Raw genomic sequence first — 26,405 nt, forward strand, 5'->3', positions numbered from 1 at the left:
GCCATAAGTTGGCAGGGTATGCTCAAACGTGAGTCCCTTGCTCACTTTGTCATTGGATTCAAGCAAGCCTGGCTGAAGACGGCTGATTGCTAAGTTGTCTTCGGAGGCAATGCCCTCCTTTCTCCACCACTCTTCAAACACACCTCCTGGCAGACTACGGGATTGGGGATGAAGTCCAATTTACTCCCGAGGGACTTTGGGGCCAAGAAGCCCTCCTAGTACCTCCTGTAAGTCCTACTCAGCGGTATTCCTGAGCGCTGGTCGGAGGCCCAGCACCCTTTCTCCACCACTCTGCAAACGCGACTACTAGTTAAAGAAGTGTTTGCAATGTAATAGGTTTCGCATTTGCGAGAGTTAGATCTATTGGCGTTGTAAATGTAAACGTTTTCAATACTGTTTTTTGGACTGGAGTGGATGTACGTTGTGTGTAGTGGAATTATGTGGTAAATTGTGCAGTGTAATTATGTGGATAGGAAGTATGTGGTATTTATTTTATAGAAATTATGTAGAGTGGGATTATGTGTTATGTTATCTCTCTCCGGAGATTGTGGTGGCAATACATGTCGGCGTGGTTCAGCCGAGGAGACGCACAGCCAGAAGAAGAAGCGCCATGCAGCCCCCGCCTTGAACCAAGTGGTTGGAACCGTGGTAGCGAATTTCAGGAGTCTGCGGTGCTCCCGGGGACTGGACCCCGGTATCCTTGCCCCCAGTCAGTCACGGAATTGATTGACATTGGGGTAACTTGCAGCAAAACTCAGCAGAGTAAAGCGTTTTACAACGGGTGAAACACGACACCCACTGGAGGGTTTAAAAAATAAACTTCAACAATCGTTTGCCAACTACAGGTCCCACAAGGCAATTTTAAAAAGGAAGTGACTTCCACAATTGGGGCGGAACCTTCGGAAGAAGGCAACCACAAAAGATTGCACACTCACCTGTAACACGCAAACGTTTGAACTTTGGAGCAGGCACACCTAGAAGAAGTTTCCAGCCGAAACGAAACATATTGGTCAGAATGCCGTTTCTTCCGTTGTACTGCATGCATTAAAGCATTTGAAGGCAAGTCCGTGTGCGACTCATCTATCTCTCCGGAGATTGTGGTGGCAATACATGTCGGCGTGGTTCAGCCGAGGAGACGCACAGCCAGAAGAAGAAGCGCCATGCAGCCCCCGCCTTGAACCAAGTGGTTGGAACCGTGGTAGCGAATTTCAGAAGTCTGCGGTGCTCCCGGGGACTGGACCCCGGTATCCTGGCCCCCAGTCAGTCACGGAATTGATTGACATTGGGGTAACTTGCAGCAAAACTCAGCAGAGTAAAGCGTTTTACAACGGGTGAAACACGACACCCACTGGAGGGTTTAAAAAATAAACTTCAACAATCGTTTGCCAACTACAGGTCCCACAAGGCAATTTTAAAAAGGAAGTGACTTCCACAATTGGGGCGGAACCTTCGGAAGAAGGCAACCACAAAAGATTGCACACTCACCTGTAACACACAAACGTTTGAACTTTGGAGCAGGCACACCTAGAAGAAGTTTCCAGCCGAAACGAAACATGTTGGTCAGAATGCCGTTTCTTCTGTTGTACTGCATGCATTAAAGCATTTGAAGGCAAGTCCGTGTGCGACTCATCTATCTCTCCGGAGATTGTGGTGGCAATACATGTCGGCGTGGTTCAGCCGAGGAGACGCACAGCCAGAAGAAGAAGCGCAATGCAGCCCCGCCTTGAACCAAGTGGTTGGAACCGTGGTAGCGAATTTCAGGAGTCTGCGGTGCTCCCGGGGACTGGACCCCGGTATCCTGGCCCCCAGTCAGTCACGGAATTGATTCACATTGGGGTAACTTGCAGCAAAACTCAGCAGAGTAAAGCGTTTTACAACGGGTGAAACACGACACCCACTGGAGGGTTTAAAAAATAAACTTCAACAATCGTTTGCCAACTACAGGTCCCACAAGGCAATTTTAAAAAGGAAGTGACTTCCACAATTGGGGCGGAACCTTCGGAAGAAGGCAACCACAAAAGATTGCACACTCACCTGTAACACGCAAACGTTTGAACTTTGGAGCAGGCACACCTAGAAGAAGTTTCCAGCCGAAACGAAACATGTTGGTCAGAATGCCGTTTCTTCCGTTGTACTGCATGCATTAAAGAATTTGAAGGCAAGTCCGTGTGCGACTCATCTATCTCTCCGGAGATTGTGGTGGCAATACATGTCGGCGTGGTTCAGCCGAGGAGACGCACAGCCAGAAGAAGAAGCGCCATGCAGCCCCCGCCTTGAACCAAGTGTTTGGAACCGTGGTAGCGAATTTCAGGAGTCTGCGGTGCTCCCGGGGACTGGACCCCGGTATCCTGGCCCCCAGTCAGTCACGGAATTGATTGACATTTGGGTAACTTGCAGCAAAACTCAGCAGAGTAAAGCGTTTTACAACGGGTGAAACACGACACCCACTGGAGGGTTTAAAAAATAAACTTCAACAATCGTTTGCGAACTACAGGTCCCACAAGGCAATTTTAAAAAGGAAGTGACTTCCACAATTGGGGCGGAACCTTCGGAAGAAGGCAACCACAAAAGATTGCACACTCACCTGTAACACGCAAACGTTTGAACTTTGGAGCAGGCACACCTAGAAGAAGTTTCCAGCCGAAACGAAACATGTTGGTCAGAATGCCGTTTCTTCCGTTGTACTGCATGCATTAAAGCATTTGAAGGCAAGTCCGTGTGCAACTCATCTATCTCTCCGGAGATTGTGGTGGCAATACATGTCGGCGTGGTTCAGCCGAGGAGACGCACAGCCAGAAAAAGAAGCGCCATGCAGCCCCCGCCTTGAACCAAGTGGTTGGAACCGTGGTAGCGAATTTCAGGAGTCTGCGGTGCTCCCGGGGACTGGACCCCGGTATCCTGGCCCCCAGTCAGTCACGGAATTGATTGACATTGGGGTAACTTGCAGCAAAACTCAGCAGAGTAAAGCGTTTTACAACGGGTGAAACACGACACCCACTGGAGGGTTTAAAAAATAAACTTCAACAATCGTTTGCCAACTACAGGTCCCACAAGGCAATTTTAAAAAGGAAGTGACTTCCACAATTGGGGCGGAACCTTCGGAAGAAGGCAACCACAAAAGATTGCACACTCACCTGTAACACGCAAACGTTTGAACTTTGGAGCAGGCACACCTAGATGAAGTTTCCAGCCGAAACGAAACATGTTGGTCAGAATGCCGTTTCTTCCGTTGTACTGCATGCATTAAAGCATTTGAAGGCAAGTCCGTGTGCGACTCATCCATCTCTCCGGAGATTGTGGTGGCAATACATGTCGGCGTGGTTCAGCCGAGAAGACGCACAGCCAGAAGAAGAAGCGCCATGCAGCCCCCGCCTTGAACCAAGTGGTTGGAACCGTGGTAGCGAATTTCAGGAGTCTGCGGTGCTCCCGGGGACTGGACCCCGGTATCCTGGCCCCCAGTCAGTCACGGAATTGATTGACATTGGGGTAACATGCAGCAAAACTGAGCAGAGTAAAGCGTTTTACAACGGGTGAAACACAACACCCACTGGAGGGTGTAAAAAATAAACTTCAACAATCGTTTGCCAACTACAGGTCCCACACAGCAATTTTAAAAAGGAAGTGACTTCCACAATTGGGGCGGAACCTTCGGAAGAAGGCAACCACAAAAGATTGCACACTCACCTGTAACACGCAAACGTTTGAACTTTGGAGCAGGCACACCTAGAAGAAGTTTCCAGCCGAAACGAAACATGTTGGTCAGAATGCCGTTTCTTCCGTTGTACTGCATGCATTAAAGCATTTGAAGGCAAGTCCGTGTGCGACTCATCTATCTCTCCGGAGATTGTGGTGGCAATACATGTCGGCGTGGTTCAGCCGAGGAGACACACAGCCAGAAGAAGAAGCGCCATGCAGCCCCCGCCTTGAACCAAGTGGTTGGAACCGTGGTAGCGAATTTCAGGAGTCTGCGGTGCTCCCGGGGACTGGACCCCGGTATCCTGGCCCCCAGTCAGTCACGGAATTGATTGACATTGGGGTAACTTGCAGCAAAACTCAGCAGAGTAAAGCGTTTTACAACGGGTGAAACACGACACCCACTGGAGGGTTTAAAAAATAAACTTCAACAATCGTTTGCCAACTACAGGTCCCACAAGGCAATTTTAAAAAGGAAGCGACTTCCACAATTGGGGCGGAACCTTCGGAAGAAGGCAACCACAAAAGATTACACACTCACCTGTAACACGCAAACGTTTGAACTTTGGAGCAGGCACACCTAGAAGAAGTTTCCAGCCGAAACGAAACATGTTGGTCAGAATGCTGTTTCCTCCGTTGTACTGCATGCATTAAAGCATTTGAAGGCAAGTCCGTGTGCGACTCATCTATCTCTCCGGAGATTGTGGTGGCAATATATATATATATATATATATATATATATATATATATATATATATATATATATATATATATATATATATATATATATATATATATATATATATATATATATATATATATATATATATATCACCTACTGGCGGTCGCCAGTAGGTAGTTATAGTTAGGATTTTTTTCAATGTTAAATCTCAAAATTCTATTTGGAATAACTTTGGCGCCGGTTGGCGAATCTGCCTGAAAATTTCCTCAAAATTGTCTCGCGGCGCCCCGCTCTATCCCTGAAAATGTGGGGGGGATACGTGAAGCGGGGGCCGAGATAAAAGGGGGGTCCCAAAACGTGTTTTCCCCATGTTAATTTCCATAGGGCGGTCGACCTCACTTTTAGCCCGAACGGCTGAATGGATTTCCACCAAACTTGGCAAAATTGTAGGGACTGGTAGCCCGATGTGCCTTTGCTATGTCTCAAGATATGTGCTCCAGTGGATTTTGAGTAATTTAGGTTCAAAAAAATATATATATATATCTATGGCAGCGCCCCGGTACGCGCTCCGGGGAGCGCTCCGGGCCCGCCACGCGACTTGCGCACAGAAAGCTGATTGGCTCTCGGGTGTCTGTAAACATTCCAATCAGTCCGGAACGGCCGCCATCTTGTGTCTCGGTAGGATCGAGACACAAGAGGTGGCAAAAACAAAGGGGGAAATGACCATAAGGGGGCAGGGGTAGACCCCCCTGACCCCCTAGGTTTGATGTGGGGGTCATAAAAGGGCCCCGCGGGGCATAAAATTATTATAATTTTTTTCGATTTTCGCGAGGGGAAGCATCCGGTACGCGCACCGGGGAGCGTACCATGGGGGAAAAAAGAAAGACAGTTTTTAAAAAATGTAGCATTTTCATATAAATTGGAGGTAGTTCTGAAAAGAACTGGTTTTTTTTCTTTTTGTTGTTTTATATTTTTTGTTTGTTTTTTGGAACATTTTTTTGGGGGGATTTTCAGAACAATTTTATATTTTTTTGTAGTTTTTCTGGGGTGAAACAAAAGACAGGGAATTGCAAACAGCTCAACTGGAGCAAAAAAATTAAAAAAAAATTAAAGTTGCTTGCTGCAGTGATGGTTGTCTGCAGCTCGATTAAGTTGATGTTCTGCTCACCATATGATATTGTTTTGTTGCAATATATGCAAACAAATTTAAATTTTGAAAACTTGGTTTGGACATTAGGGACCATCTCCCTAGCCTCTGCACCCGATGGAGTGGGTTGGTTGGAGGTGCTTGAAGTAGAAGGATGGGGAGGGTTCTTGGTCAGTTCCCTGACTTCTGCTCTTGAATAATTGTTTGGGTGCTTCCTCTGCATATGCCTAATCATAGTGTGGCTCCCAAACGAATATTTCTTGTTTGGGTTCCCTCTTGACAGTTTTTGGTCACAGATGAGGCAAGTCACCTTTGCTGCATTCACTTTTTTAGCACCCCTTGGCATCTTGAAAAACTCCCAAATAAAATGTTCCTTGGGTCTGTATGGGGGATTGTCCTCAGGCAGATATTGCCTCTCCTCCTGCTCCTCTTCGTCCTCCTCTTCTTCATGACCACCAATGTGGTCTTGTGGTGGTCCTTGTGGTGGTGGTGGAGGTGGTGGTGGTGCAGATGCACCTGCAGCTGCTACGAGTGAAGCCATTTCTCACAGAATGCAGGTCTTCTTCACTCAAACAACAAAGTGAAAATGAGGAAAAAAGGTGGGGTCTTTCATCATTTGGAAAAGAAAACTGTTGTGAACCAATCAAAAGTGTTATTTTCAGGTCACATGACCCGACGCGCTTACGTTGTGAACCAATCAAAAGTGTTATTTTCAGGTCACATGACCAGACGCGCTTACGCTACGCGCCGCGGGGCGCCTCCTGGGGCGCGCCCAGGGGCGCGTCGCGTAAGCCCGTCGAATGCTTCCAGGTGCGTTTACGCCGTGCGTATCACGCGGACGCGGCTACGCGATACGTCACGATCATGTTTTCGTTCGTGACATTTGCGCTAACGGGACGCTTCCCGGTTCGCGCACCGGGGCGCTTCAAACGAGTACGCTCTCCGGGGCGCTCACCGGGGCACGCACCGGGAGCGCTCCGAGGCAAATAAAAAATAAAAAAATAAATAAAAAAAAAAAAATTGGGAAAAACTGTAGGGACTGGTAGCCCGATGTGCCTTTGCTATACTCAAGTGGTTTTTACCAAAATTAACTTTGAAAAAAATATATATTGTGCTACATTGGGCTATATATATGTTAGAGCCCAAATGTAGCCCAAATGTAGCCCAATGTAGCCCAAAGATGGCCACCAGAGACAAAAAAAAACAAATGTAGCCCAAATATCAGCCATATGTAGCCCAACTATAGCCCAATGTTAGAATGTACCAGAGTGTTCTAAAGAACAAATAGAGCGCTAACAGTCTTACTTATAAAGTGAGACTTATAGTTAGGAATTAGCATTTAAAAAACCTATGAAATTCACTGAAAAAACCATAGGTTTCACACCAGTTATAGTAAGGAATTAGCATTTAAAAAACCGATGAAATTCACTGAAAAAACCATAGGTTTCACACCAGTTATAGTAAGGAATTAGCATTTAAAAAACCGATGAAATTCACTGAAAAAACCATAGGTTTCACACCAGTTATAGTTAGCTGGAAATTTGACTGACATAAAACCATTGAAATTCCTACGTTATAGTTAGTTGGACTCACTATAACTTGCGCGCCTGCAATGCACTGCTGATGACATCACATATTACATCACTCATGACATGGTCAGTGACATCACTCATGACATCACTAATGACACCATCCAGTGAATGTGTGTCTTTCTGAAAAATAAATATGTTTTATATATGTATATGTAAAGGTCGAAGAGGAAGAATAAATGTTTAAATAAGTGTCTAAATTGATGTTTTTAAAAAAAAAATGATTAGTTAACTAGCTTATTAAGTGTATCTTAGTGAATACATATATTAGCGAGTAATGTTTAAATATTTAAATATATGTATCATTGTTTCACTTTGTGTATAAGTGGCTGCATGGGTTGGTGAGTAGCTACATGTGTATGTATATGGGTTATTAGATTTTTTTTAGTATCTTTATAATTGTCTGTTTGATTTGGTGGGGGTGTTACTTAGCACATAGATGCATCAATGACTGACTCACTGTTTGTATGTGTTTTGAAGACAGCATGTGTGCCGGACTGTATGGGTGAATGAGTGTGTATATGTATGTGTTAGTAAGTGAATGACTGTCTCACTAGTGTCTTTATCAGTAATTACATATGTTTTAATCTAGTATATGTGAGTATTGATGTATATAAGTGAGTATATGTGAGAGTGAGAGATTTAAAGAGTTCTTGTTTTAATAACTATGTGTTTCTATAAGTGATTGTTTAAGAGAGTAAGTATGTGTAAGTTTCCTTAGAAGTAAGGTGGTAGTGTGTGTATAGCTGTATATGCAAAAAAATGGATGTTCAATAGTTTATTTGCATGTGTGAGTATGTGTGTGAGCAACTTTTGGAAGACTGTCGGTGTGTTAACGGATGTAAAGGTGTCTGAGTGGATGTGTATATAAATGGTGGAATTACTAAATTGGTTGTTGTAACTGGTATAGGTATCTCCACTTTTCTGTAAATGTTAGTTTCTATTTTTGAATATGTGTTTCAAGGGTTACTTTACAGTAAAAGGAGGTCAGTCACTCTGTCACAAGGATGGTGTCATGAGTGATGTCACTGACCATGTCACGAGTGATGTAATATGTGATGTCATCAGCAGTGCATTGCAGGCGCGCAAGTTATAGTGAGTCCAACTAACTATAACGTGGGAATTTCAATGGTTTTATGTCAGTCAAATTTCCAGCTAACTATAACTGGTGTGAAACCTATGGTTTTTTCAGTGAATTTAATAGGTATTTTAAATGCTAATTCCTAACTATAACTGGTGTGAAACCTATGGTTTTTTCAGTGAATTTCATCGGTTTTTTAAATGCTAATTCCTTACTATAACTGGTGTGAAACCTATGGTTTTTTCAGTGAATATATATATATATACACACACATAGTTATTTTTTCTCTTATATAATGTACCAATTACCCTAATAAATAAACTTTGTGTTCCAATAGCTTGCGTCATACATGTAGCATTAACTACTGTTTCATTCTACTGTTAATACAAGGCATACAGGGCGCAGAACACACTGTCCCTGAATTGTACAATTTGCGCTGGAACGATCACTTACTTGAATGCTCCACCGGATACAGATTTGTGCTGGGGTTCTGTTATACTTCTTGGCTAACTGAATGATAATGGGATGAGTCAGAGCTTCCCCCTTAGCCAATGGGCAATAGCCCTCAAAAACAATATTATTTTTTCGACAGTAGTCCACCATCTCTTGGGGTCTTTGGAACGGGTGGTATTCAGCCTGGAATCAAGGATAACAAGCCATATCAGCATCTATATTATATGAACAGCGTGTAAAATGTTACGTTTTCTTTGAAAGTTATGCTTTTCTTTACATATCCTTCTTAAAGTGACATCATAAGACATACATTGCATGATTTTCTCTTCTAATCCAGTTAGTTTAGTACTTTACACTTCTGCCATTTTCAAAAACTTGTGCAGCCACCAACTTGAAATATGAAAACAGATTTGGATTATTGCTATGACAATTCAGCAAAGTTTATTTTAATGACCCTATATGCTTCCCTTAAATCAATAGCATTAGGATAGTTTATTTTTTACAAACAAAATGAAAATACTGCCGGATAGCCAATGGCGCAACAATGAGCCAAGTGGCTGTTAGTTATAAACGTAATGGAATGTATAAGTGATCACACTCTAAAAAACGACTAGAGTACAAGTGAAGGTCGCTCCTATTATATATATATATATATATATATATATATATATATATATATATATTTTTTTTTTTTTTTTTTAACAGAATCATATTGAGCTCCTATCATCTCTTTAGGCTATCATTGCTGATGCATGCATTCCACCACCTGCCATACCACCATCTAACCCATCGCTTCTCTCTAACCTCAGTATCTCGATATCATTCACTGCTTCTAATATAGCTAGACCTTTAAGTCTCCATCCTCACCCAGCAATCTTTTTTCCAAAATAATTTTGCAATTCAAGGCACCTATTTTGCCTCTCCAGTAAAACCATTCATTAAGACGCTGGCAAAGTCATGGGTGTTTGAAGGGTATACTTCGCCACAATGTGGTAGTCAAATATCGTGTTTTCTACATACCATCTAAATCCTCTGCCCGATGGTCTCATACACAAGAATGCTCACATGACCTCTTTCTCAACAGGTCCTATCACATTATTCTTCTCAACTCTTATTCACTGCCTACCACTTTAACCAGTTTGCACCTCACCATACCAGACACCCAACTCACACCAAACCCAAAATACCATCATACCACCACACTAGCAGAACCATCTCTTTCCTACAACCGATATCTCACACTTACAACCATGTCAGTCTCCTCTTACACCCCTTGCAAAGCATCAAAATAACAAATAGCTAAACTATTAAGCCACTTGCGGGTGTGTAAAAGGATTCCTGAATTACTCGACAGAAAATACTCCCCCTCTTCTGCTAAGTGCCTTCTCAGCCGCACTTCATTTAAAAGATGGTGCTCTAGCTTATAATCCAAAGCAAAACCAAAGGGGATGATGGACGGAGTGTTGAACATTGCAAGAATTCACCCCCAGTCAACTGATCTGGGTTTAATCCATCATCATTCTTTAGCTCACTCTGCCACCCCAGTTCAGACCTGGCCATATGCAAATCAGTCTGACTCTGTACCTCATGGGAACATTGTTCATTGTTCAACACTCCGTCCATCACCCCCTTTGGTTTTGCTTTGTTCACCCTAAGTTGGCAGGGTATGCCCAGACGTGGGTGCCTTGCTCACTCTGCCACTGGATTCAAGCTAGCCTGGCTGATGACGGCTAATTAGCCAGAAACTGGTCCCAGGATGCTTGTTTCCGGTCCAGAGAAGACATGGCTTGGCAGTTCGGGCTGGACTGTCCCCATGAGGCACAGGGTCAGACTTATTTGCATATGGCCATCTCTGAACTGGGGTGGCGGAGTGAGCTAAAGAACGATGATGGATTAAACCCAGATCAGTTGACCGGGGGTGAGTGCTTGCATTGTTCAACTCTCCGTCCATCATCTCCTTTGGTTTTGCCTAGCTTATAATCCAACACATTTAGGTGCGAGATATTAAAATAATGCGCCTTACACTATGAACTGTGTTACAAGTTGTGGTGCACAGGCATTTGTTGTGTTCTGTTTACACACTTGTTTTGTTTTGAAATGGGACTTTGAACTCATGGGGATATGAGAAAATCTTAATACTTTACTTCCAATAGAAGCTATGGTTCACTGCTTTGGAGACAGTGGTGCCTTGGATCTCAGAGGTAGTTGTGTCTGACTCGGATAGGAGAGGTCCACAAGGCAGTCAGAGGCAAAGGTCCACAACTGTAGTGATTGGGGGCATTGCCTTTGGTGTCCTGGGGCCTGTCCTATTATGGCTCTGCTAACTGGGACAAGTACATCCATTCAACCCTAGGCCCTCAGGGTAGTGAGGGCGAGAGGTGAACGTTTTCTTAGGGAGGGATTGTGGGGGTAGAGACTCATAACTCAACAGTAAACCAACAGACACAAAAATTCATTTTCAATGTCAGTGCTTGACTTAAGTAAAAGAAAAGTACTTTAATAAAACAGACACAATCAACACAGTGGTGGGATTTAAACTACAGGTTCTGCAACATACACCAGGGGTCTTATGCCAGTTCTACAGTTCGTATGCTGTCTACAGCAATCTTGTAGCATTTAAAAGATAGGAGATATGAATCTGGAACAGGTGGAAGCTGATAATTATGCTTGTACAAGCAACGATTTTGATAGGTAATTCGTAGGACAATTTGTTATATTGCTTGAGCAGAAAGAGTTCACGTTGGCAATAGTTATTCTCCCTAATATGCTGGATTATCTTTCTGAGTTCAAGACACAGTCCATTATGTCCTACACTTCAGGCCTCATCTTTTATGTTCGCGGAGATGCGGTTTGACATAGAACTTGGTGGTGTTCCATTCGCAGTCGCATTATCATTATCTTAGCCAGTGGCCATGGGAACAGTGAATAGCCCTGTCTCTTGGAAATTGCCACTTGAGAAGTACAGGTTGGCAGGTCTCTGTAGTGGCACACTTCTTTTGTAGAAGTGGACTCTAAGACAGTAGGGGTGTTCTCTGCAATGGTTTTGTTGTTGAGCTCCTGAGAACTCCAAGCACAGCAGGGGCAATCATGTCACCTGGGGGTTGTCGATACTTCATGCAATTCACCACCTTCACCACACAGGAAGGCCTTGTGACACTCACTGATTGGGTCTCCATCAGATACACTCCAGGTAATCAACGTACTTCTTCTGGGTGATCCACACTCTGGGACCATTTCGGGGTTTCTCCTCCTGGACCATCTCTCCTCATGCAAAGCAGGCACATGCCCTCTCTCTTGGAGTAGGCATATTCCTCATTGTTAGACCTGGCACCTTGGCGTGAGTTTCCCTTCCACTTTTGGCTGTTGTGCCTCAGATGTTTTGCTGGTGTCCGCTACTCAGGGCACTGCGCCACGGCCAACCCGTGCCGCAGTGCAAGTGCTCCCTACTGTAAATTGTACATGTGATTGATGTCCATGATTGGTTCATTGGATTTACTGTTAGTCCCTAGTAAAGTGCACCAGGAGTGCCAGGGCTTGTAAATGCCAATACTGCTAGTGGGCCTGCAGCGCTGATTGCGCCACCCACAGAAGCAGCCTTAAAATGTATCTAGGGTCTGCCACTGCAGAACCTGCGTGCAGTCTGGTACTGTCATGCTGGCTGGGCAAGTGCACACACTTGCCAGCCCCTAAACCTTCCCTTAACTTCATATTAGTCACCCCTATGGTAGGCCTGAGGGCAGGGTGCATTGTAAGTGTAAGGTAGGACAAGCCCTGATGTGTGTGGCATGTCCTAGTAGTGAATTACAACCAAATTCGTTTTTCACTATTGTAAGGCTACCTGCTCCCTTTAGGCCAGAATGGGCTGCTGGAATTTATTACACTCTATAATCCCAGCAGGCTCAGGGAACATGGTAGAGAGTCATGTTTAGTATGCCTGAACTCAGAATAATAAAATATTTCTTTTAGTAAAGTTTATTTTAATATCCTGGGTTTGCAAATGCTACTTTTAGAAAGTTAGCATTTGCTTGCCTAACCATTTCAGCCCGCCTCTGCTCTTGTGTGTATCTGACTGTCTGAGTTGTGTGAGTGACAGGGCTGGGTGTGGACAGTGGGTGAATAGCAGGATGACACCTTAGTGGGAGGTGGGAGTTTCCCTGAATGATGCATCAGGCTGTGCTCTGCCTCCACAATGCTGGCTCCGCCCCCCTGGGGAGCGACTGATGACTCAGCCTGCACCTGGACCAGGAAGGACCGAAGCTTGTCAACAAAGTGCTCAAGCTGCCCCTGTCTTCACAATGCCGGCTCCGCCCCCCTGGGGAGCGGCTGATGTGCCTGCCCTCACACTGACTGCAGAAGCAGAAGTACCCATCACAAGTGCTCAGGGACTGAGAACAGTTATGCAGAGGCCCCCCTGGCCTGTAAGAACAAAAGAAACTGGGTATAAAAGTAGGAGCCCTGCTCCTTGTAAATTAGATCCAGTTTGCGCAAAGAAGAAGCTCTGCCTGAAGAGAAGGACCCTGGAAGCTGCAAGGAGAAGTACTGACTCTGACCCCAAGAGACTGGCCTGTGGTGGGTGCCTTGCTGCTGAAGGAGAGCAGGAGAAGAAAGACTGAAAGACTTTGCTTTTATCCACCTTGTGCCAAACTTTTACCAAGATCTCCAAGGGCTTGCTGTGAACTTGCCCCCTGACCAGCGCCCCAGGAACAGTGGGCGCTACCCTGTCCCCCTGGAAGAAGGAGCTGCTGTGAGCCATCAATCCGATCGACACAGCTGCTGAAGGAAAGAGGAGCGCGCCGTGAAAGAATCCCTGCGCCCCTCCTAAGAGGCCCTTGGCACCCCGTCCCGCCGAGCACCGCATCTGCTAACTGGCCGGCACCAGGTGACACCGTAAGGCCCAGCCTCGCTGACCTAATCACCGTCCCTACCGCCTGCCTAACTGCGAAGCATCGCAAGAACGGACTTGGCCAAGTATCTGCTGTGACCTGAGAGGCTTGTGTGCGCCTCACGCTGCTACCCGGGGCTCTGCCCCCCTTTTCCAGGACCTGAGGTGTGTCGCCGTCTGCCCGACCCGCGCCGCAACGCCAACCTCCGAGCCAGAGCCGAGCCGCCGCTCGCTCCAACCCCGGGAGGAAGACACCGCGACGTGGACCGCCGAGCCGGCCTACACCCGACCCCTTCAAAAAGACAAAGGTACTGTTTCCCGTCCCGCGGTGCGAGCCCCTGTCCCGCCTCGCTCGCACCGCCATCTGCCTCAGCCGAGTCCCCGGAGCCGCGCAGTGAGCACTCCCCGGGCCCCCGCTCTCTCCCCTGACAGCCGTGCAGCGCGCTCGTCAGGCTGACAGTGACTCCCCGGCCGCCGATCCCGCTAGAGGCGTGAGATTGGGCAGACCGGGTCCGATCGTTGGCGCAGAGAGGCCCTGGCTGATTGAAATTCTTGCTGGAGGAACGTACCAGGACTAGGGAAGAGTCCGCAACCCTTTTTAAAAAAGCACAAGAACAATTCGTTTAACGCTGAACAAGAACTGTGGCCCATTTTCGAGAAAATAACTGGAACCACTTTTAGAAAGTAAAAAGACTGTATTTACAAGGCACTGCTGGAAGAGTATATATGGTCTATTGAAAGTTGCTGGAACCATTTTCTTAAACTACGCAAAGACTGTATTTACAAGCCTGATCTAAAGATATATATAAAGAAGATATTTTTACAGAAATACAGTCTAGTGTCATTGTGTGGTGGGTTGATGATCATTGTGTGTGATGTTGCAAATGTTTAACCCTATGTACTCCAGAGTTTAGCCTAGACTGCTTGCGCCACACTACCTAAAGGGCGAGCAGGGGTTATTTCTGGGAGTAATCCTTTGCCCTGACTTAGAGGAGAGGGTCCCTGCTTGTCGCAAGTACAAACCTGCGCCAACCAGAGACCCCCAATTCTAACACTCATGTTTTCCAGCAAGTTGAGCGGGCTTCAAGTGATGTCTCTTCTTAAAGACAGGCTACCAGACAGACACGAGCCTCGTATCACAGCAGTTCTTCGGATACACTCCGGAGGACTCCCTTCCGTGGTCAAGGAGAATTTGGAATGAGAACAGAGTGGATGGTTTTGGTTCCACAATCACCCTGATTTTTCAGACAGGGAATGTTGATTGACTGTCAAAAATCCAGGAAAAGATTTGGGGGGATTCGTTTTCAAATTAGATTTTCTGGCCTCAGTGTAGAGACAGTCGTTGTGCAAGGTGACAGACACTCAATGCTGGCTGGGAGCAGAAGTATCCAGAATATGAGCACAATGGAGTGTGAAGACTCTGAAGCTGGTTGTGATTGGTCTTCCTGAAGTAGCAATCCGAGAAAAACTAAAGTGACAGGGTCTGCCTAGAAACTTTGTTACCTCAGGTGACGTACGCTCTTCATCTACCATCAATGAAATGGCAGTTCTCAGGAAGGAAAGATCCACAATCTCCTGCCCAAAGGTCCTCATGAAATCTCTAAGATTAGCCTCATCTCTATAATCACACACTTCCGTGTCTAGGAAAGCTGCACTTCAGCCTCCATCTTGGGCCATGTCAAACTAAGGATAGATCACACTGGTCCCAGGAACCATACTCTCATACCAACACAGAATCTTAATAGCCATACCTCACATATATGTCCTCAAAATGCACACAGGATAAAAGAGTAAGGGGCTAAGTGTCACATTTAAGCGGAACTTTACATATCTGAGGTCGGTATGCATCAAATTCTACCTGAACTATGAATAGCTGGGCTAAAGATAGAAATAGGATACCAGTTTCACAAGTAGTCGAGCCACTCAGAGCTGGATTACACGCCTCATTACCACAGGGTATCAGGTAAGCTGCAGACCACATATCGCAACCAACATAACAAGATTGGACTGTGGAGAAACAGTGTAGCTGTAATAAGGCTTGTGGCTTGGTTGCTTAAGAAAACCTTAATATTGAGAGCTGTGGTTCATGGTTTGGAAGACCACTGGAGACCGGAGGCCGAGTTATGCTTTCAATGCTGAAGGAAAACATCAACCACACTTCCACCACTCACCCATGCCTCAACAATAAAAAAGATGGTCTGCAGCATTGTAGCTGTTTAAAACATATAAGCTTATTTTGCAATCACCTATTTGCACATAGTTCACAGTTTCAGGCACCATGCTGCGGGAGACAGGGGGTTGGTTAAGATTTGGATCCCTCCATTGTATCAGACACAGTTTGCACTGCTAACTGACACCATGATAAAAGGATGGTTAAATGATGTGAGGTAACATCACTAATTGTGCTAAGTACATCACATGCTAAGGCTGTTTGGTTGTTGGGTTGGTATTATTCAAATGGTTTTAATTCATAATGGAAACATACTCTAAAACGAAAACTGCCAAATATTTTCTATATAAAACTGAAGTTATAAGACAAGCTAAATGTACACTAGTTAAGGTTACTAAAAGCCAATTTTTTTCTGCTATAATATCAAATTTGGATGCATGTCTAAATAAAGAAAAGCCCAATAGGAACTTCTAAATTGTATTTGCCCATCAAATAGAATTAATGACCATTAATACTGTTAAGGATCTGAGATTTTTTTATGTTCAGATCTTTAAACATAAAATGCCGGTAAACATAATGATACAGAGGGGAATCAAGTTTGCTCTGCTTTTGGAAGATTTTTTGTTTCACCACAATTTTGTCCTAAAGCACATATGGAATCTCTTAGCATAGTTCAATGTTTAAATAGTGCTTTAGTTAATTAATAAGGAAAAGAAAATTTCCCTGAATGTTTCTTCAAACTCTTTTCAATCCAATTTTAAGGAAACACAAGGTTATCAAAGAATCAAAAGGACAATAATTTGGAGAACAACAATATTCATTGGATTCATTTGTACTCATTCTTATGAAAGTTATGGGTTACACCTTACATACTTCTGTAAAGGTTTAAAACTCACAATCTATTAAATCTGGCAAGTAGATTACCATACTGCAAAAATGAGTAATTTTGTAGGTCTATATTAATCCGTGCTTAGCTTCCTCATGCTCTCTGGACAATAATGTTTGTGAGTGAAATTATGGTGAGAGTCTAGATTAACTGACAAAAGTTGCCAAGAGTACTGACGGATCTTATTGGAACTGTTAAGAGTTGTCAGACTGGTGTACGAACGACAGAAGAAGGAAGCTGCCATAGTAGATATATACCCGATGATCTAAAATGAAATATATTGATAGATTTAACATCTACCTCCAATACAGAATGTGATATTACAAAATGCAAAGGAGAGTTTAAGGGATGTTGGTGGGTCATCTAATCTTGAAATTAGGTCAATATTTAAGGAACAGAACTCTGAATATTTGGTTTATGTTGGAGTAGTTCATGGAGGGAAAAATTGAGGAAATTAAGACTATTTAATCAATTATTATATATACCTGCATTCCTTCATAGAAAGTTATTTCTAGCCATGTTTTAAAATGTGTCTGATGTAAGCTTTTGGTGATCAGGAATAGACTACATAAGCTGTATTCTCTAAAGCTGTACGCTCTGTGATAGTAAGTGCCACGAAATTGATTAAATAGGGTCCACAAATATTTTTTTGTCTTTTAGTCCTTAAACCTAGTGGCTTTAAAAAGCTAATGTTGTCTTACAAATCATACAGTTCTATCTGGCATTCAAGTGCATTATGGGTTGATAAGGTGAAATGGCAATGCTAACAGATAGAACAGGAGAAAAAAACAATGGTTCGGTTGGATCCAGCAGAACATTTGGAAAATAGTTATAGATAACCCCCTTAGAGAGAATGAGGAATTCAATAAAGAAATTGATGGATTTCAAAGATATTGCCAGTGTCTTCCCTCTCCTAATTCAGAAGTTAGAATATTTTCAGTTTATTCCTAACAATCAAGAGCTCTTGTTTTGCCATTCAACACTGCTGTCCATGATTTTGGTACCACCCACATTTCCAGACAGACTAGGGGAAGCCTTCATAACATTAGGTTTGCACCAAATCTTGCCCTTTGCCACCTTCACCGAACTGTGACATAATAATGTGGTACCATTTTGATACACTCCTCTCACTCTAAACTCACCTTTTGACCTTAAAAAGAATGTCTACCAAAAAATCTATTTTTTGTTCACTGCAGATCCTATCCAGAGTTGTTCTTCTCATAAGATTTGATGGCCAAATCAACTCATGTTTTGTTTTTCAAATTTCTCGAGACGCCAACTGGTCATTAGTTTGCTCATTGGCAAGAAATCCTTCAGTAGCACATAAGGCCATACCCCGTAGAGGCATGCATGGTATTATGGTAACACCAAACCTTCTCCTTAACAGCTCCTTGAACAGTCAAACCCCATGATAAAGTCAACTCAATATTTGTGTTCTCCATTTGTTCATTTTATCAATTTGTGGAATATTTAAAGCAACTGTTGCATGGAAAACAACAACAGATTCAACAATTCCTTAATAATGTTGGAAATTAACTGTATCACATGGCTTTAAACCAACGTCTTTCAGCTAACTGAATAGTTTCTTTCAACATATAGTTGACTCCACCATGCGATTACATTGTGGGCTATATAAAACCACCATCATGTGAAAAACACTAAAAAAAAAATCTGAAATTACTTCATGCTGTTGAACTCAAACTGTATGCCATTTTCCAAAGCCAAAGTCTCTCAAGCAGCCCCCCCTTGTTAACAATGTTACAGTGGCCAAGAACACATTTACCAGAAACAGAGAAGAAGCGCAAACACAATGCCCCAGCTTAGATATTTGAAACCAACTGTAGGCAGCAGAAACCTTGTACACAAACTACAGGCAAACACACATGCATATGCTGAACATTCTATAACCACAAGAATAAATGTATACAAGATATAACACCTGGCACCTTCATAACTCCTGAATTGACTCAACTGCAAATTAGCTTCTTAGAGACAAGCCAGTGCTGGAATCAGGCACTTCGCCCTCCTGGGTACATGTCCTGCAACCCCATAACCTAGGGAAAGTGGGTAATAAACCTGCTCCTTACCAAATTGGGATGGCCAACCTTCTCCCTTAAATTGATCCACAGATCTCCAGTGACCTTGCTGGAAGAAACCATCACAGTAAACATTTGTCAATGTAATTTTCCTCCTTATCTCCTAAAGCTCACTGAAATCCCTCTCACTAACATCTAATGCATAATTTTACAAAATGATTTCAATGAGATCACAGCACAATTTTAAAAACAATTTTCAAGCCAAAAATCTAGCAGAATATACTTAATATTAAACATCAGCTCTAAACTCTATGTACTACAACTCTTTGGGCCCCCTTGATTACTTTATTTCTTATTAATACAGTTGTTAAAAGTCTACACCTAAGTCATGGTCCACCTCAGTGACTGTGCCTTTCTTCAAGAAGGGAAATCATACCCACCCCAGATGGTATTGTCGATCCCTGTGATTAGCTTTGTGGTTAAAATCTTCGGCTGATTGGTTCTGAATAGGTTACTGATCTCACTACTGATTGTAACATTTTATCTAATGTCCATATCGGTTTTCGCCCTGGCCTTGGGACTGACAATCAATGTCTTAATCTGTATCTTATCATTAATAAAAATACAGTTGCTAAGCAAGGTGCTCTTTTATGGACCAGAGCTCCGCTTTTGAAAGGGTCATTAGGAAAAAATTATGGGATATTATGCTGTGTCTTGATGTGGAGACCAATATAGTCACTTTGTTGCGTGATCTTCATTTTAATCTGCTTCAGTCTGTTAAGGGCCTCCTAAGGAATACATAGAGTACTTTACATTGACTAGGGAGGTTCACCAAGGGTGTATCCTGGCACTGTTTGTATTCACCCTATACATAAATATCTTGGAGAAGTCTCTTGTTAAGTGTGGTTGGGACATGCCCGAATTGGTCATCACTGTATTACCGTCCTGCTCTACGCAGACGGTGCTCTCCTTAAACTCGGTGCAGCTCAGGGATTGGAATGCTTGCTTAATTCTTTTGTGCAGTTCATGGATAGCCTTGACTAAAGCACCAATTTTACCAAATCACATGCAATGGTGATTGGCCCTCGGTTTGATTCATCGATGACCAGGTCCACCTTGGTATCTGGCAGATGCTATATGCTTGCCAGGAGTACTGCCTCTGTCTTTAGTTTTTCCGCCGGTTGGGGTATACATTTATTAAGGTAGTATTGATATTTACAAAGTCAAGTGTATTACTATCACTGCTTATGGCAGCAACATTTGGGGCTTTATCAATCTCTCAGTATTAAATATAATTGAGAACACATTTTTAAGAAGGCTTTAATGTCTCATCAAACCTCCTCATCTTATATTTTTTCTTGAGGAACTTAGGATAGGGTTTTTGACTGATGTTTAACCGATGCAAACTTTGTTACTCTGGTTATCTTTTTGGTTAAGTCCTGTAAAAACCTTAATCTGCTCATATTGAAGGATTGTTTGTCCCTTGATTGTGCGTCTAGCATAGCTTGTCTAAACTATGTTAAAGTATGTTTCAGTAAATTAGAATGGCCCAAAATGTTCAACAATCATGTTAATAGAAAAGCGTGTGACGCTGTCCAAATGTCCTTTTTGGAGGCGGTTCTGGTCAAATTCGGCATCAGCCCCAAATTCTGGCACTGGGTGGGACTCCTGTATGCGGACCCACGCGCTTGGGTGAAAGTGAATGGACGAATGTCTGAGAACTTCCCCATCAGAAGGGGAACCAGAAAGGGGTGTCCTCGGTCCCCCTTACTATTCGCCCTCACCATTGAAATTGCGGCCTGGGAGATCAGACAGACAGAGGAGATACGGGGGTTCCAAATTACGCAGATGGACCTAGAGGAAGAAAAGATTTTGCTGTACGCGGACGATATCCTATAATATGTTACTCAACCGGATAGCACGATCCCCACATTATTCAGGTTCCTGGGCAAATATGGCACCTTCTTGGGGTACACAATCAACAGGCATAAATCAATTCTGTGTAGCCCACTACCTGAGGTAATATGGCCACCTCTTCCAGGGGCTCTCCTGGTTACGCAGACGGGGTTCACGTACCTGGTGATCTATATAACCACAGACCGGAATCTCTCCTACCAAAAAACCATTCAGCGAGCTATTACGAATTTTACACTGGACATTCAATGTTGGAAAATGCTCCCCTTATGATCCTTTGGCCGAGCCGCCATGTTTAAAATGATAACGCTACCTCGCTTCCTGTACGCCTTCCAAAGAGAATACTCCCCTCTCCCCGATAGACGTTCCAGACGATAGCAGCAGAACTGCGTTCACTGGTATGGCTAGGGAAACAACCGAGGATTGAGTTAAGTACACTGCAGCGCAACCAGTACAATGGAGACATTGAGGCCTATTACTGGGTGGAACATCTACGCTGGTGAATGACTGGCTCATTCCCCGGCGGATCATCCCACCTACAGATTGGAAAAGACACCATGGCATGTTGATCCTGCCTATTTTATTTATATGGGGGTTCGGGTAAGAGACGCCTCCTGCAGGCCACGCAAATAACCATTGAGATGTAGGACAGGGCGACTGAGATCATAGGATGGGCACGTAAACCGACATAACAAACACTGATATGAAATTGCACCTGGTTGAGGGAACTACACAAACTTAAGGGCTTTAGGGGCTGGGACGACATTGGAATCTCCACCCTGGGGGATGTGGTGGTAAAGGGGAAACTTAAAGTCTTCAGGGCTTTTGCACAGGAGTTCGGGCTACACCCCACCCAAATGTTCAAGTACGCCCAATTAAGACATGCATGGAGGGCGGAGACAGTACTCTCTGGCCCCCTGCTGGAATACGCTCCGCTGGAGGGCCGGTTACTGCAAGAACGGATAGACAATAAGACAGTATCTCTGACATACAGAACCCTGAACAATAATATGCCTGACAAGCTAGGAAAATTAAGAGAAACATGGGAGCATAACGTGGGTGCGATGGACACAGTGGACTGGGAGGCTGCCCTGGTGCACCATAGAGAGGTAGCAATCAAATCATGCCTCCGTCTCATCCAATAAAAAATATTGCATATGGTATATTTTCGAGCAAGTGACCCCAATTGTTTGAGGTGTGTCATCCCGCAGGGGGACTTCTTCCATACAATCTGGGACTGCCCCGTCATCCGCACATATTGGTCACAAATATTAGGAGAGCTAAATGAGGTACTCGAGACTACACTCCCCCTAGACCCTAAACTCGTATTGTTGGGAATATCTCACAACGTTGACTTGTGTCACCCACAACTTATCTTTGCATTGTTGGCATTAGTAGTGGTGAAAATGGATGTGCCTCGCGCATGGGGTGCAGCGCTTTCCTCACAACTGGATGAATGGCGACAAGGATTAGACCTTTACATGGTGGCAGAAAGGGTCACATATACAGCAAGAGGGTGCCCCCGGAAGTTCCGTTAGGTATGGGGGAAATGGAGGAAGTATCATTGGCCTGGATGGGGTTTGGACCCTTAATAGTGAAATGTGGGTCTTTTCGAACCTTACTGGGTGCAGGGACGGAGTGCTAGGGGACGTAGGTATAAGACCTTGGGGGAAGACAGATGAAGAGGGGAGTAGACTCCCAAATATGTCACTGGCTGCAGAGCTGATTCTTCGATGGGTATATGTCATGGAAAGGTTGCTATTGGAGGCGGGTGGGAGAGGGGGAGGGTGTTTGGGCGCGGGGAGAGCATCTATACCAAGTTTGTTGTTTGTTTGAAAATGCAAATAAAAACATTTTTTTTTTAAACCAACAATCGTGTTAATAGTCACCGGTGATGTTGCCTGGACTAAGGCAGCATTCAAGGATTGGAAAACAAATGAAAGCTATCATTTTGTACCCTAGTATACAATTGCTAGTTTTCCCTGTTTATCGCAGACATGTCACTCACTGATTTTGGTACTGCACTGATTATTGTTATAGAACTCTGGATTTTGTCCAATTGTGTTCAATTCCCTTACCCCCATTCCTTGTATTTTGCCTATGTCTAACCTGCATGTAACGTGTTAATCCCTGTAAAGCGCTCTGATACCCTAACGGGTCACGTTCACACTTTATAAAACCTCAAATAAATAATTAGATAAATAAATAAAATGTGTTTGATGTATTTTATTTTTTAGTGTTGTCTTTTATGGTTTTATTTGTTAAAATCGAATGGTAGCTCACACAATGAACTAAACTCTTTGAATATATACCCATTAGTGTTCCCTACATAAGTACCTTATAGTTCAAGCAAAGAGGGTGAATTCCCCCAAAAATGAACAATATGCAAGTCATGCTCCAGTCGATATCTTCAAACATGAAATAAAGATCAATAATCATAGAACCACCCTGTTAAAGCAGTGCACAGTTTAAAAAAAATGAAATACTTAAAAAAGAATAATGGTAAACGTATGAACAATAGACTTGGTTGGAAGTGCCAAACGTGTCTGGTGAAAATTTCAGTTGGACTTTTTACAAATATCTTCCATTGGATACAATTGTAACTTAAATGTTTTTGGGAATTCAACAAAAACAATAGACGCCATTTGAAAGCAATACCAAGATCAAATGCACGTGAAACCAAATGGAAAAGTTTCATAGTGGTCCAACAACATATACTTTGCAATTGGATCCAGTCGAAACCATTTATAACCTTTTAAGGAGAGTGCTTTCCCTGGTTGCAAGACATTCCTGACACACACCTATGAGTGTATATGAGGGTAATCAATTAGTATCAGTGAGAGTAGGATTGTAACTCCTAGACTGATGCAAGTGGTGTATCTTTTATCATCCAATATCCAAGAATATTGTACATTTCAATTAGCTCATTTGCCTGCTTGTAGCAAGAGGAAAAACTATTGTGTTTCAACCACAAGACATATAAAAAATATATGCTTTTGTGGCAGGAGCAAATCATATTTATAGCCCTTTGAGGAAAAAGATTTCTGCAGCAAGACACATCGGGCCCGATTCACAAAGGGACTTACAACTCAAAATTAGAAGTGCGGATTCTCCACACTCGGGCCGGATTCTCCCCACTCAATCCCTGCACTGCAATGCTCAGTGTGCAGATTACACCACGAGTGAGGAGACTCCGCACTCATACCTTTATGAGTCATAAGTCCCTCTGTGAATTGGGCTCATATTCTCCAAACAATACAGTCACATGGAGAAACAAACAAATCAATCACTTCATCTGCAGATGTCAATCCCTTGGGTGTCAACTGTGAGATGTCTTAGACTTTGACATCCCAGTAGAGGTTCCTCTTGCCTTTCAGTGTCTTTTGCAGTTCGACAGTTTCCAACATTCTCTCAAGGGCAATGCCACAACTAGTTAGTGAAACAAAGAATTGAAAGTAAGCCACATATTCATATTTAGTGTAAATAAACAACAAGCTCTGTGAAATGCTAATGATGGAGCAAATCTCCACATTTTGCAAACTAAACGCATTTAACTGAAAAGTGCCAAGTTTTATGCTGAATATGACACGTATAATACATGCTAATTTGTAGTGGGTAATCATATTAAGGCATTGTATGCACACAATTGAAGTAACAAATGCCCTGACTTAAGTTAGCCTGACCACTGGTGACTTATTACATGTTGATGTTCCACGCTAAGGTTAGGAGGCCTGTTTTCGCTTTAAACCATTTGCTTACACAAGATGTTTATCTTTTCCACTGCAGCTGCTGTAACTTTCCAAAAGCCTATTGTTAGCTAGCGAATAGGCATTTATGATGTATAAGATAAGTATAAGTATATGTATAAGATAGTGAGGTTCTCACTGTAAGGCGAGGAGATGGCAGGAAATGTGACACTTGGGAAGAACTGTCTGAACCACAAGAAGTGCACAGTGTATCATTTCAAGGACTCAGTTCTGGGGCTCATTGTGAAGACGTGAGAAACTAGAGAATTTACCTGCTCCCAGAGTTTACTGAAAATTGATTGGTTGTTGGATACGAGATTTGTAATATTTATTACCAATGAATGCTTTTGGAAAAATTATATCAGTGTGTGTTCCATTGTTTTAATGCAGAGCAGGACTGGATAGGAGATACCCCTCTGATGGCCTTCCCTTTCTCACCCAGAGATTTGGTATGCCCACTGATTTATAGCTGAGAATACTTTCCAGTTTTGCAATTTTACTACTGCTTAAGAGCAAGGTTTATTATTGATGCATTTTAATTCTGTCATTCAAACTCTTCATTTGGGTTTCTGAAACTGACAATTTATCTTGCTAATGATATCCAAAATCTGTATGAATTTAGATTAGGGATTTCCTTTATGGAACACACGCTGTATTTTCCCCATTTTATTTGTAAATCTTATTAATGTGGTATTTTATCTTGGTATCAAATACCGACTAATGTAATATTTGAATCTGTACTGATGATGACTAAATATTAATAATTTCTGAATAACTAAATTGATTTGAATACATTTGTTAACAAAACCCTAAAAGTCACAACACATCTCTCTATTGATTCTTGTGAAGCCCCAAATGGACTTCCCTGTTAATGGTGTTTGATGTAAATGATTGCTCCTTCTCAATTCTCCTTGTCGATGAACAAAGGTCTATATGACCCAAAGGTGGGGGTTATTTAATGATTATACTTGAAGACTGAGATACAAGAATCCACACTCTGGCACTAATATTGACATAGCCCATCAGAAGGCTTAGGTCTTCATTATGAGGTGGTTAGATTTTGGTGGGAGATACTGGGGGTCCTGAATCTATGTTGACAGCCAGTTTCGCCACACCAACTTCTAGCCATTATGATTTATTTTCTCCGTAATAGGGAAATACTGCTAAAACCTGGATGTTACCAGTTGATTTACTGGGCAGTTTTTTCCAATTTCAGTTAAAAAAAAACAACATAGAGACCACTTCACATAGGTAAACTTAGACCTGAAGTCTAAGTTTATACCTGAAGTTTGAGTTTGGACCTAAAGTCCGACTTTAGACCTAAAGTTTAAGTTTAGACCTAAAGTCTAAGTTTAGACTTCAGGTCTAAAGTTAGACTTCAGGTCCAAACTTAGACTTTAGGTTTAAAGATAGACTTTAGATCTAAACTTAGACTTTAGGTCTAAGTTTACCTTTGTGAATCAGGTTCACTGATATTTTCCACCTGCTCTGAGCAGACATAAATTGTCAAGGAGAGTTGTTGTGGAGAGGGGGAATAATAGATGTGCATGGCATGCTTTTGCCTGTCTGTGGAAGCAGTGATTACTCCCCCAGACTGATGTTGTGTGTAGATGGGGATTGGGCAATTCTGTTGCCTGCAGCACCAGCCCTGCAGCAATTGTAACTGGCCCAGTGTCTCAGGCCTGGAGACTTCACGTTTGGAGTCCAGGCCAGATAATTCATTACTTGGATAAATCTGGGATTGCTACTGGGGTATTTCACCCCACACTCTGGGTGAAATAACCCCACTCAAAATGAGTATTCAAGTGTTTATTTAGGGTTTGGAGTAGCAGGAGAGATGTCTTAAAATGGCGATTCTCCCACCATGCCAAATGTATACATTCCTTTTTCTATTCAGAGTTTTTGGAAACCACTGGATAATTGCAGTCAGAGTCTCCAATGATGACCTTTCATGTAGAAGTATCCAGAAGTATGTCCGCTACAGGACCACTGGGACACAGTGAGGATCATTCTGCCCTATTTAGAGCAGTAACAACCATCACTCATTTTCTCGTGCACATCTACATTATTTGAAGCAAGATTGCGACAGGCAGATAAAAAGCGTAATGGACCCCACACACAGGAGA

General features: G+C 43.1%; 1 protein-coding gene across 4 annotated transcripts in view; it reads right to left on the bottom strand.

Annotated features, from left to right (window-relative positions):
* The window catches only part of LOC147747627 (putative oxidoreductase ZK1290.5), a 775,562-nt gene that overhangs the window by 251,803 nt on the left and 497,354 nt on the right, over positions 1–26,405 (bottom strand). For all 4 annotated transcript variants that reach the window (XM_086954359.1, XM_086954367.1, XM_086954345.1 and 1 more), the window contains exon 5: positions 8,646–8,828. In XM_086954359.1, coding sequence (XP_086810485.1) covers positions 8,646–8,828 — 183 coding nt within the window. The remainder of the gene's footprint in view (positions 1–8,645; positions 8,829–26,405) is intronic.

The sequence above is a fragment of the Lissotriton vulgaris genome, chromosome 1_1 (genome assembly GCF_964263255.1).
Source record: "Lissotriton vulgaris chromosome 1_1, aLisVul1.2, whole genome shotgun sequence".
Taxonomy (NCBI): domain Eukaryota; kingdom Metazoa; phylum Chordata; class Amphibia; order Caudata; family Salamandridae; genus Lissotriton; species Lissotriton vulgaris.